We start from the raw sequence: 13,610 nt of genomic DNA, 5'->3' as shown, positions 1-13,610 counted from the left end.
TGGAAAACATTGCTGGGTCATGGATTAGTTAGTTTTATAATAAGTTCACAGTTTTAAAAAGTAATTAGCCATAAATCAGTGAACATCATTTAAAAACACAACTTAAGATTTCAGCTTAATAAAAAAAGTTAATATTTATATTAAGCTTGGTGTTCATCAGGGTCAATTCTAAATGCTTAAGTAGGCTAAAGCAGACAGTGAAGAAATGTTGCCTCTCAACCAGAACACTTCTTCAGTTCTTAACATGGTTGGAAGTAACAGACGTTTAACTGGTACATATACAAACAGATGGTCCAACACAGGAGAGCAAACTCATTGGGTCAAGAATCAGAAGTTCAGTTACAGCTTATAAAAAGAGAGGGCTTAGAGGGATGAGAGACATTAATGGTAAACATAAATAATCAAGACCAGAAGAAGCAGCTTCTGACTCTGACTCGTCTTCCCAGGCGGCTTTACAACATTTCAAATCTTGTTACTAAAATAATTCTAAAGGCATCTTCAGGGAAACATCCAGATCATCAGACAACAACAACCCAAACACTGAGCTGAATAACTGGTAGGACTAGTGACTCAGTGTCCTAGTGACACATGGTCCTATTAATGTGATTGTTCTGATAACATAATACTTTTACTTCTAACCATTTTCAGAACAGAAGAAGCTTTTTGGATCGGAGGTGAAACATTTTGAAGACATAAGAAGTCCAGTTGTCTTCTATATTTCAGTGTCCTCTTTATTTCTCCTTTTTTTACCTCTTATATTTTTCCTGTTTCTTTTAACAAGCTGATTGCTTGAATATTCAGCTTGTTAGAGTAATTCAGAAGAATGTATTGTAAAACAAAAACATTTTTTAACGTATTCCACGGGGACCTTTTGATCATTTTGCTCTTATTAATGATTTGACTTTTTACTGAAACCAACAAGCCTCATCATAGCCGATACCACAGCTGAGCTTCAAATCTTAAAACAAGAAATGTTCACAAACCAAAAAGCTGGCCAATCTCATTTAGACAGAACAGAAACAAACTTCTGTTCTTCTTGTCTTCCTGCTGTGAGCAAATATTAATTATTCATGCTAGAAGCAGAAGTGGAGTCAGCCACTGAGTGCAGTTGCTGTAAAACACGGTTTTACTATTTTGAAACAAAGTGAACATTATAAAACCAGAAGTCTCTGTGATTTCTGAAAGGTTGCAAACATCTTTAAATCAGCACTTTTCATGACTGATAAATATTGAAAGCTAAAAAAGATTAAATCAAATTTACTGCACGTTGTTAAGACTTCCTGTTATCTGCTTTATAACAGAAAGCTTTACTTTGTACCCTGAAGGATACCTTGTAGAAAATGATTTCTCCATAAATCTTTTTAAGAGCTGTGACTTTATTTTTGCACATCAAGGTTAGTAAAAATACAACGTCCACTCCAAAGAGTGTAGTTCTTAGTAGAAGCTGGTAGTGATTAATATCAGATGCATTTAGCATTCACTTGAGAAAAAAAGTTTGCAACATGAGGGTTAAAGGTGCAAATAGTTACATTCGACAAGCTTTGAGACTAGATTCAATTATTAGTTTGTTTTTAGCCGTTTATTTCAATAAATTGTGGCTGGAAGTGCAATACAAGGCTGAACTCACTTCACACAAAAAATCTGTCTTTCAATTTTTTAATAAACCTTTCACTATACCAAAAGGAATACTGGGAAAAATTATAGAAAACACAATGTCCAACAAGTTTTCTATTGCTGTCCCTCATTGGTGAAAACTGATGCAATTATAAAGAGAATACATAAAATTATTGCAAAAAAATTGTCAGAAGCAGAGTGTAAATCTGGTTCTGTGTTATTAACGCTGATCTCCAGGTTGCTCTTCAGCAGACAGAGGTGGCTGCAGTCAGCTCTGTTCCTCCATCACCCCGAGTCGCTGGCAGTGCGGATGTCTTCCTGGGTACAGGCTCCACCAAGATGGCAAACGCTGCATTGCAACTGGTGAGCCATTGCAGCAAAGCAGGCAGCAGAGTCAGAGCAGCCCATACAGAAGCTCTCTGCTTATGCATGCATATTACTGCCCACATATCTTTCTGCCATGCATCTAATTATAAAGTGTGTTATTCTTCAGGACCTCCTGCCTATCTAATTGTGGCCAATCTGATGGATGTGAGAAGAATGAACCCAGATGGGACGGAGGAACAAACTCTAGTGAAGGAACCCAGAGGAACAATCTTAGCTCTGGACTTTGACCCCGTCCATCACCGTGTAAAACTTCATCTTTCATCCGTTTTGTCGCACATTTTGTTTTTATTCACAGCTTAGCAAACATAATGTTCTACTGCACTCTTACGAGATGTTTTGGCGTGCAGTGCCATCTAGTGGTCCTTTGTGACTTGCTTTGTTTAATTTCTACATCTCAATGACATTTCTTTTTTTATCAAAAATTGGGATGAATTTCAAGGTCTACTTCGCCAGCACCAGCCAGAGGACAATAGAGCGGATTGATCTGAACACTGGCTCAAGAGACGTTCTTGTCTCTGATGGTTTGGACTCTCCAGAAGGACTGGCAATCGACTGGGTTCACCACACTATGTACTGGTCTGATAGAAGGTGAGCAGTGTATGACAAAAACTGTAGGAATTTTACTGAGAAAAATAAATTAATGCTGGCAAAAAGCTGGCTGTTGCTATACAGTTTGACACTGAGCCATTTTAGGAGTCAGTTTATGGAAATGGGTTTTGTAAGAATTTAAGTATCTATTGCATTTGCTCTGCAGAAAGTCAGCTGTTGACTGCAGTACACTAGATGGACTGAAGAGGAAAACTGTTGTGAAAGAAGGCCTGGAAAAGCCAAGAGGAATTGCCGTTCATCCCCAAGCGAAGTGAGTTAAACTGATTTTGTTTTTCCCAGCTATAGAAACTAAAAAACTAAACATAGACTTATAGACTTTGATTTTGACCTTTAATACAACTCTAAAAAGAAACAATCTAAAAATGCCCATTGCTAAAGTTGTGAAAACCTTTCTAATATTATGAAACCTGATACCCATATTTTTCATGTTGGATCACCTACTTCTGGAGGAAGTTATTCTGGACAGACACCGGCGCTCAGCCTGTGGTAGAAAGCGCCACTCTGGAGGGAAGCAGTCGTGTGATCATTGCCAGCACCGGCCTCATGTCTCCCACTGGTCTGACCATCGACTTCACTGATGATCGACTCTTCTGGTGCGACCAGATGAGGGGCCTGATAGAAACAGCAGCTTTGGATGGTTCTAATCGACGGGTCCTAATAGAGAACCAAGTAGGTGAGGTTTGTTTGAAGCACATATGCAACAAAATTAGGCATCTGTAATGAACTGAATCAAAAACCAAAACAGAAATGTGTGTTACAGATAAGGTTGTGGAATGGAAAATTACAATAAAACATATCAGGAAAAACCTGCAGCACCGCATCTACCACTGATGCTGAGCAAAAACAAATAAATTATATGTTGTCTTGTAAGGCAGAGTCTAAATGTATAAAGCATATTTTATCACAAAGCAACAAAAGGTGAATATACTGAGAAAAAAAAACTAAAAGAGTAGATGTAAAGATAATACAGATAAAACATACATATGAGCATAAATATCCATTCATCTTCACAGTTCATGCAGGGAGCCAGTGAGCGATAAAACTTTAAAGATAAAACATGAGAAAAGATAGTAGCTGACCTATTTAATGCTTTGCACAAACGAATCTTCAAACAGTAATCTGCTTTTATCGGGTAACAGCGCAGAGATCTAAGCAGAGGAATCACTTCATGTGTAAACAGTCACACTGCAGCCTGAAGTGACCCAAATCCGATTTTTGGCGTGCTGTTCACACTTCCAAATATGTGCGCCTTGTATGTAATCTCCAATGAGAAATGCAAACAACCTTAAAGTGTCCCGCATGCGCAGTGCAGGGCGCACCTTACCAAGCTCCGCCCACAACCGATCCACGTGACCGCAAGTCTCACAAGCAAAGTCTCGCGGCGGTTGTTTCTATGTAAACATGACTGGATTAGTGCATCATTTCTACCGGATTTCCACGATATATCAGCTACTACATGGACAGAGGAACTAACAAGTTCATGTCATCATCTGGGAGGAGGTTACTGGTTTCTCAGTCACAAGCTGGTTGCAAACCTGAGGCCAGCAGGTGTCAGTCAGTTATGGTAGATCTGAACTTTGACCTCAATATGAGAAGCTACAGACTGATAGGAGGAACCAAAGAGCTCTGTAAAGGTAAAGGCAAATTTTCTGAAGTTGAGATATAATTAATTTAATTTCACATAATTACCACGGTAGAAGCCATTTGTTTGTTAAAATTTTATGAAATATATTTGTTCTATTTGATGTTTGTTGTGAATGACGTAAACTCACAAACGAACGAGGTAATTAGTCCAACATTTAGAAACTACAGCGGCTGTAATGAGCCACAGCAAAGGGAAACAAAGGTAAAATAACCCGAACAGGTGATCAACTCAAAACCGCTCCTACCTTTTTACTCTCTCTCTCTTTGTAGTTTAAGCACAACCGTTACCGTGGCAACCGCCTGCGCCCCGCAAGACGAGCAAAGATTAAGTTAAAAACATAACAAGTTTCCAGGCTTGATATTTATTTATCGATTATTAATCAGCGGTTCCCTGAACACAGCGGTGGTTGATTGACTAGCTGTACTTGGAGCTAGAGCGGCTAACACGAGTAACAGTTTAGTCCACAGCCTTTTCTGCCAACCGCCATAAAAAATAAGAAGTGCTCAGTCTTTGCAAAAGTCATCTGGATGATAATGATGGAGCGAATCTTACCATTTTAAAGTTGTTGTCCGATAGAAGTCAGCACATTAACAACTTCATCTTCATTACAGTCCGCCATGGAGGTTGTTTTTCTTCCCGCTTGCGCGTATCAGGACGCAGAATAGTGACGTTTGTCGAGTAACAATGACGTCAAAGTCGGATGAGCAAGACTTGGCCATACAGATTGATGTCCCGTTTGAAAAGATCAGATATGTTTCGGATTTAGGACCACATATCCAAGTTGGTCGCATTTGGAAAAAAAATCCGATCTGTGTTGTTCAGACTGTCCTGAAAAGATCAGAGACAGCCAGGTCACATTAAGGGGGGGAAATCGGTTTGGGCCTCTTCAGACTGCAGTGTGCAGCCTACAGACTGAAGGCTCCCAGGGTGACTGTAACAGTGAGCTAATAAACCTGATGAGCAACAGGTGTGGCAGCTGAAGGCACTGAGAGCAGAGGGTGAACATTGGGCCACTGCCTCCACCTAGAGGAGAGTATCAGAATTATTTTGTCAGAAGATATTTATTTTTTATTATTATTTATTTTTTTCTTGAATGGTCCATGATAAAAATGTTACTTTATAATATGGTTTGTCAAAATTTAGGTCAAAGTTGAACATTATTTCCATGCCTTGCTTTTTCAAAATAGCGACCTGAGACTGGTGTCAATTTTGTGTCTGTGAGGGTTTCCACTTAAGCTGAGTCTTTTTTATTTAATGTTTTAGTTGTAAGAAATTGTTTGTTGAGTTCACAAACCAGTTTTGTTCAATCTTCATCTGCTTCTCCTTGCACATACCAGGAGAAGCAGATCTGAGCCTAGAGGGCCCTTTATGTACAACCTTGAGCTTGATCAAATTAAAAGTATTCAGCTATAGATTTGTCTTTCCATTATTACATAGTAAAAGGTGTAAAAAATGCTTATTTACCATTTTCATTCCTTGTGCAGTTAACCTGGAACTCTTTATGCTCTTGTCTTCTGTTTGTCCTAGGACGTCCCTTTGACCTCGCAGTATTTGAGGACAGGCTGTGGATATCTGAGTGGGAGCACCAACAGATAAGGAGCGTCCACAAGCGCACAGGGCAGAAGCTGCAGCGTATCCGTGGCAACTTGGTTCAGCCAGCATCAGTGGTGGTGGTGCATCCCCTCGCTAAGCCAGGTAGACAAAATAAACAATAGTAAATACAGTCTCATGTCAGTTAATATGTCCTTAGGCCACTAGAGCACCTGAAATGTAAATTTTGGGTATTGAACGCCACATGAAAATCAGATTCTGTGTCTTAGTGAACCATGAAAACAAAGTTAATGTGTTTAAAACTTCTCCTCAGGAGCAAATGCTTGTCTTCACCTGAATGGAGGTTGTGCTCAGAAGTGTGAAAGCAACCAAGGACTTTCACATTGCTCCTGTTTGCCTCACTTCACCCTGTCAGCTGATGGAAAAAGCTGTTTGTCTGTCAGTTCTTCAAATGTTACTGCAGGTAAAGTAGTTGCATTTATACTCAGATACATTTGTGACCATCTAGTTTAAACTAAATGTTTGTTTCTCATTATTATACAGAATCTGGCGATGAAACCTCCAACTTAACATCTCTGAGAAACAAAACATTACATGAGGAGAGCATCATCCCACTGGTGGGTGATAATAGGAAGGCTGGTTTCATCTCAGATGGAGGGACTGAACCAGCTCTGTTCACAGAAAAGATGATTGCAGGTAATGGTGCCCCTTTAGCACCATTTCTTTTATTCTTATACTCCAGTAACCTTTTCAGCATCATTTTGTCACTCTGTGTTCCTCTGTCAGACCAGAATGACTGTTACTCGCTCCACTGTGCTGTGAGTGCCAGGTGTGTGCTGGAGGCTGGGAACCCTCTCTGTTTGTGTCAGGAAGGCTTTACAGGTGATGGACAGACATGTCTGGGTAAGGTTTCCCTTTATGCTGAAATTACAATTCTAAATAGAAATCTGACAAAACTAGCAGTTATTTATGCGTTTACATTTGATCTACCTCGGGTTGTACCAGCTCGACCTGAAACTGTCTGATAAAACTGGCAACAAGTGATCAAGCTGCTATCAGATGAGACACATAGTGTGCTCCACTTCGGAAACAGATTGCTTTGACAGATTTGGAAACAAACAAACAAAAAACATTACAGGGGAACAATGAAGAAAAGTAATGAAGAGTTATAATATAGATTAAAATGAATTACATTCTAGTAATTATTAATCAAAAGCAACAATAAACAAGTTGGTTTACAGCCTTGATTTAAAGGAACTCAGTGTTACAACAGTTTTGCAGTTTTCCGGAAGTTTGTTTCATATTTCTGGTGCACAGAAGCTGAAAGCTGCTTTTCCATGTTTGGTTTTGGTTCTGGAGATGAATAGCAGAGCAGAAGCAGAAGACCTGAGTGGTCTGGAAGATGCTGCTGATTTAACAAACAGTATTTGTTAAATCACTAACAAATACTGTTGTTAGTGATTCATAAACTAGCAGTATTTTAAAGTCTATTCTCTGAGCTACAGGGAGCCAGTGAACTGATGGGTCAGTACGGCAGCAGCGTTCTGGATCAGCAGCAGCTGAAGGACTGAATTTTTTTGGCAGACCTGTGAAGACACTGTTGCAGTAATCAATGCGACTAAAGATAAACGCATGGATGAGTTTCTCTAGATCTTGCTGAGATGTTAGTCCTCTGTTCCTCTGGTGACAGAAGGCCAACTTTGTAGCTGTCTTAATGTGGCTCTGAAGGTTCAGGTCAGAGTCCCTCACTACACCAGCTTCTAGCTGTAATAACTGAAGCTTTCTGCTGACTCGTTCCTCTTCAGGTCCAAAGATAACAGCTTCAGTTTTGTTTCTGTTCAGTTGGAGAAAGTTATGCACTTGTACACACTGAGCTAACTAAAATGACTAAAATAACATCCTTTAGCACTGGAGAGCACTTCTCCGAAGGTAACATCTCAAACCCCCATGGATGTGACCACCCAGCACCACAACAGCAACGCAGCAGAGAAGTGCCCCCCCAGCCATGATGCCTACTGTCTGTACCACGGAGTCTGTGTCTACTTTCCTGAGCTAAAGATCTATGCCTGCAAGTAAATACATCTCTTCATGTCAGATCTCTCCATTTAATCCACAGGCTTAAACTCTGAATTTACTGAAAACTCCATGTTGTGCGCCATAGAACTTGCTGCATGTTAAACTATTAGGCAGAGAATATTTGGTTGAGGATGGTAATTGTGACATGAGCTGCTGTTTCAAACAACAAGCACCAGGTGTCACTGTTGTTCCACCATCAAGAACTTTAACACCTGATTGTTAAAGCTAGACAAGAGTTGTATCTGTCCTTATTAGCAAAGAGAATCTGACACATTTTAAACATAATTAATCATAATAAATAATAAATCTTAAAAGTCATCCCTGGGTGACAGAGCATCACTCGACAGACAGGAGGGCAGAAATACTGACTCATTCCTGGGCTTCACCAGCATCCTGAACACTGAGCACCAGAGTTAAAAACATCACAGCGATATGAATGTTCCCACAAAAAGTTTTTTAACAGCATGAAATCCCCTATGACATGCTGGATATTATAGGCGGGCTTGGGAGATTCATATGGAGATTTAAAAGTGTAGCTTCAAATAGGAAAAGTGGCATTTTTTTAATATATATGTTGAAGTTAAGGAATAACGTTGCAAAGTTGCATAAAGATTTTACGGCAATAATTTGGGTTATTTAGCCTGTCATAAGTGGAAAAAATGAATGTTATTCATTCATTTATAGATTTCATAGATTCAAATAAAAATATTTAATTTAATATAGAATATTTTTTCCCCTCTTCAAATTTACATCTGTGATTGTTTGAGGTGTGTCTATCAGAAGGCTACATTTGTTTATTCTTTCCTTGCATATGAAGAACTTCCTTGTTTGCTCACATATTGTTTGTGAAGCAGCTACATGTCTCTTGTAAAATGTTTCTGAGTATTTCATCTAAAGATTAACTTTAGTTTAAACCTTTTCCTCTTGCTTGAATCTCACATTGAATTTTCTTGAATTGGAAAAAAAAATCCTTATTTGTCTGTCTTCATTGTGCAGCTGTATCCGAGGCTACTTAGGGGAAAGATGTCAGTTCAGTGACCTGGAATGGCTGGAGCTCCAACAGGCTGAGAAGGAGAAGGAGAGAAATCTGGTCATTGGAGGTTGCATGGTGGCGCTCATTTTCATCATTTCCATCACAGCCTGTATCACCTACTGTTTCCGGTGAGTTTCAACTGACAGCTGGCAGTAGTGAAGGCTAGATGTAGGGTGATGCTTTAAAAGTTGAACAAGGCCATTGGAAACAGACCTAGAATATTGTAAGTTTGTTTTCAGGGTAGGGTTTATAGATTTCATAGATTCTATAAACATTTTAAGAAAAGTGTAGATATATTAAAATTTTATTGAAGTACAAAGTATTTGTACTCCGCTAGATACAAAAGCAACTCGTAAACAACAATAAGCTTCATGTGCGTCAGCTGTCCATCTGGCTGCAGCAGATCCTTCCTCCTCTGTTTAATACAAACACTTGAGGCTCGTCATGGTGTGACTTTGTAAAGCTGCTGCTAAGTCAGGCTGTTAACCACCACGGCCGTTAAAACAACCCGAAACATGTTCAGTTGTGTAAAGAATGATCTGCCATTCTTCAAACAGTGCTTCAAACACAATGTAGTGTGAGCCATGTAATAGCCTCTGTCAGACAGCAGGGGGCGTCGGGAAGCGAATCAAATGGTGAACAATTAACATGCAATCCTGCTTGTCTGAGTAAAGCCCATCTCTTCTGCTTTGTTTCCACCTGAGATGTTTTTAAGTAGCTGATTTGTTTTATTGTCGTTTTTCTGCTGGCTCTCTCCCTTATTTTGCTTCACAAAGCACCCCGCTACCCAACCCCACGTCCTACAACATCCCAGTATTTACACTCCTGCTTGCCCAGTGGAAATGGCACGCTTTCAATTACATGGTTGGTTTAGCTTGTTCTACAGCAATTACACACAAAAATAGGTCATTCCTCGGCTACTAAATGGAGTCGGCGAGGTATGACCCCCGTGGAAACGCTACATGGTCGCCAATAGCGCTGCCTCAAATTGCCTTCTGCACTTGACTGAAAGCTTACTTGTGAAGTCTGTGAGCTTGCTGGATTTGTTTCACCTGCAGCCACAAACAGTGAAGAAAGGTCAGGTTTTAGAAGCAAGAAAATCAAAGTGAGTGAAGTGATGATAATCATCTCTGGCTAATTCCTAAAATCAAATGTTGTCATATATTATAGGTAATTGTAACTTATAGTATAAGCTTCTGGGAAAACATTTGGTGGTTTTAATTTATCTTTTATTCTGAAGATCTAGGAGACTCGTCCTCAAACAGACCTCAGAGGATAATGTGAGTGAGATCAGCGTGACTGATGAGAGCATGTCTGAGACGACGACCACCAGCGTTCCTCGTGTAAGAGCACTATCAATTGTTTTATTCTCACATGGTCACATTTTTACTTACAAATTTAAATTTGTATATATTTAGTATTATATATTTGAATAAACGTCCCTCATACTTGCAGAAAATATAATTTCTTACAGCCTTCAACAAGGCTCTGGAATAATTCAAACTAGACATTTAACTACTTTTATTTTCAGAACAAGTAGTTTATGGAAATTGTTTGGTATCCTGACATGATACTTAACATTAAAACATAGTCCATTATCTGCTTAATGTTAGCCTCCTTTATCTAAACCAGTTTGGGTGTGTTTGAAATCATGGTGCTGTTGGAAGATTAACAAGTTATGAGAAACATAAACCTCAGAGCCCGTACCAACTGTCAGGCATGGTGGTGATGGGATCATGCTGAGGGTCTGTATTACAGGTAGTTGTTCTGGCACAAAGTGGAAGAAACTACAAATGAGAAGGATTTCATCCAGATTCTCTAATTTCACCTCAAGTCAACAACTAGATGGTAAAACTTTGACTTACCTTTTGGTTTCAACAGGACAATACTCCCAAACACACCAGAACTGGTTCTGAATTGGATAAAACAGGCTAATATTCAGGATCTAGAAAGAATTCAATCTTGATACGACTGAAAATGTGTAGACTGAGCATGAAGGTTTGGAAATCAGCTGATTAAAATTGTCTCTGCTTAGAATCTCAGAACAAGATTCTAAGTATGCTAGAATCTTGTTGGCTACAAAAGCTTTTTATGCAGCTTACTAATATGTATAATGTATGTATATATTTGAGCCTGTATGTACTATTTTTAACCTGGATTCAAACATTTTGCTTAAATCTAAACTTATGCATCAAATTTATATTCATGGAAACAGAATAGAAAACATGGATCATTAAAAATCCTTATGAATCATGAATATGTTAACTTCTGCCCACATTAAACTGGATGTCAGAGATGTCTATTCAGCCATAAATCCAGTTCTATTCATTAACTTATTACCACCATAAGCAAATATTGAAAAAATGTCAAGTAAAAGCTTAAACATGTCTACTATATGCATCCACAGTTCTACATGGTAACAGAAAATGGTGTCATCCATCCAGATCCAAGGAGAGCTGCCTGCTCACCATGTGCTACAGAAACAGGTGCCAGAAAAATCCTTCAGCAAGTTTTCTTTCACACTTTTCAAACCACCTGTAATGATACAAATATGTTTTCAGCCATCAAACCTATGTCTGAACATCCGGCATCAATCTTCAAACATGACAAAGAATATGGGAATTTAAAGCTTCCAGATGCCACCACAGAGACCGCCCAGCCTGCTGCCCATCGCTTGAGTCCTTCACCATCAAACTCAAACACAGACAATTCTTCATCTGTCAAACCAGAAACACAATAATACTCCCAGGCCAGAGTCCCCTCTGTCCTAGCTCAAAGGACCCAAAACAAAGCTGGACCGCTCTGTAACATGTTTCTGTATATGCAAAACTGTATTTAATTAACTGCTACCATGATAAAAACCAGAGCTCTCATAAAAAGTAAAACTAAGAGTACCAATGTTGGTATTATTCCAATGCTTTGCACATTGGAGAAAAAATTAACCCTAACCTTAGGGTTAAACTTAGTCTAATCATGGTGCACACCAGTCAGACTTCCTGGTCTGGTTTGTATACAATGGAAAATCACAAAAAACTAAGAAATTACCATCGAAGAGGGAATTCAAGAAGTTTTTGTTTAGCTCATTTAACAAAAGAAGCAGCTGAGACAAACACACAACATTTAGTTGCCATGGATACCGGTTTGCTGAAATACATGTGTTACGTGGGACTAACGAGGAAATGAATGAGATTTTATAAAACATCTCTCGACTTTAATGCATTCTGAATACTGCATGTGTTTTGGAATCAAGGGTGTGTAATTCAGTGTCATGGTGAACCAAGATGGCATAGTTTCTGTTGCCATGACGTCAAGATCTTAGTTTAAAAGATCTACTGAGCATCTGGGCATTGCTTTTCAGTGCTTGGTGGGTGCATCCAAATGGTCAGATAATTACTAACCTAATTTATTAGTCTCTAGGTCATGCTACCAGGTTCACTTTCAGTTTCAAGCATGGAGCATACAGAGGAGACTAAAGTGTCCAGAACGCATCATTTATACATTAGTAATGCATTACTGGGTCACTGATGTGATATCTGAGTCTGAGCTGAGTCATTTTCAGCTCAGACTCAGATAGGCAGATACGTTCTAGTTTGGGATATTACATGCAAAATTCTTAGTGTAAAATAATTATGGAAAACCTTATTGACAGTAATATACTTTATGCTTCAGAACTGCCTACATCTTTAAACTGGGAATAAATCAATCATGTGGGAATAATGACGATTTTTTTTATTTTATAGGTCATTTTCTATTTTTTGCCATTTCAGATCATGACAGATGTGCTACATGTATAATTTCCATTCAAAAGTAGAAGTATGAAGGTATACTCTATGAAATCTATTATTCCATCAGAACCAGGAAGACGGGATTTTATCGTGATTAAATCTCCATTCAATGTGGTTTGTTATCAGTTCACACAACAAATATGATCTTTTTTGAATGTCTGACATAGATTTATGTGATTATGTTAAACTTCAGATTTCCTCAAGTCAGTAACTTGACTCTTGTTAGCTTAATGTTCATTAGCATTTGCAAAAAAAGAATAACATAGTTTGGTTTTGTCCAATTTTTTTCTTATTTTTCGATATTAAGTAAAAGTTAGAAAATTACAAAATAAAAATGATCACTAACACAAATGGCTTTGTTGTTGAGTAAAGTTTAAGATCTGAGAGGTTTGTCTTTTGAATACTTTTCATTCAGACCCTGGTGGTTAAAAAATTGGCTGAACTTCTTACAATTAAATCCTAAAAATACAAAATCTGTTTACTATTTGAATTCACTTAAAATGGTTTTACCATTTAAACCATTTAAACAAGTTAAAGTCAACGCAGCCAGCTATCTACGACTGAGGCACTTGTAGGACTTTGCCACAATTAACAATTATGCCTGTATATAACTAAATACAAATAACATTAAATCTATTAGGGAATTATAAGGTTTATTTTTATAAATGCCTCGATGGACGGTCAGTTCTACTGAGATTTATGTTTTGAAAACTTCAGATTTTTCAACAGTTTGGTTAGAAAAAAGAAGCTTGTTGCTTCTTGTTTCCATCCAACTAGAATATTAAAACTTTTTTAACAAAAAGAGGTCAAATAAATGTAAAATGATCAATTGTATGTACATTGTGCTCAATGACTACTGAATGTTTTATTTTAGACATCAATAAACTCCATATTTCTATTTTATCAATAA

General features: G+C 38.3%; 1 protein-coding gene and 1 long non-coding RNA gene across 3 annotated transcripts in view; one reads left to right on the top strand and one right to left on the bottom strand.

Moving 5' to 3' along the window:
* LOC114138667 (uncharacterized) overlaps nt 1-5,056 on the bottom strand; it is a 16,324-nt gene extending 11,268 nt beyond the window's left edge. For both annotated transcript variants that reach the window (XR_003594266.1, XR_003594265.1), the window contains exons 1-2: nt 4,808-5,056; nt 3,052-3,264 (exon numbers count right to left, since the gene is read on the bottom strand). This is a non-coding gene — a long non-coding RNA (uncharacterized LOC114138667). The remainder of the gene's footprint in view (nt 1-3,051; nt 3,265-4,807) is intronic.
* egf (epidermal growth factor) overlaps nt 1-13,610 on the top strand; it is an 18,080-nt gene extending 4,470 nt beyond the window's left edge. Inside the window, exons 8-21 of the mRNA XM_028008051.1 lie at nt 1,852-1,977; nt 2,108-2,244; nt 2,441-2,589; nt 2,756-2,860; nt 3,060-3,283; nt 5,783-5,950; nt 6,120-6,269; nt 6,350-6,502; nt 6,593-6,709; nt 7,713-7,878; nt 8,879-9,043; nt 10,156-10,258; nt 11,323-11,401; nt 11,477-13,610. Coding sequence (XP_027863852.1) covers nt 1,852-1,977; nt 2,108-2,244; nt 2,441-2,589; nt 2,756-2,860; nt 3,060-3,283; nt 5,783-5,950; nt 6,120-6,269; nt 6,350-6,502; nt 6,593-6,709; nt 7,713-7,878; nt 8,879-9,043; nt 10,156-10,258; nt 11,323-11,401; nt 11,477-11,655 — 2,021 coding nt within the window. The 3' untranslated portion in view covers nt 11,656-13,610. The remainder of the gene's footprint in view (nt 1-1,851; nt 1,978-2,107; nt 2,245-2,440; nt 2,590-2,755; nt 2,861-3,059; nt 3,284-5,782; nt 5,951-6,119; nt 6,270-6,349; nt 6,503-6,592; nt 6,710-7,712; nt 7,879-8,878; nt 9,044-10,155; nt 10,259-11,322; nt 11,402-11,476) is intronic.

Source organism: Xiphophorus couchianus, chromosome 23, assembly GCF_001444195.1.
Source record: "Xiphophorus couchianus chromosome 23, X_couchianus-1.0, whole genome shotgun sequence".
Classification (NCBI taxonomy): domain Eukaryota; kingdom Metazoa; phylum Chordata; class Actinopteri; order Cyprinodontiformes; family Poeciliidae; genus Xiphophorus; species Xiphophorus couchianus.
This window is presented reverse-complemented; position numbering and strand designations above follow the sequence as displayed.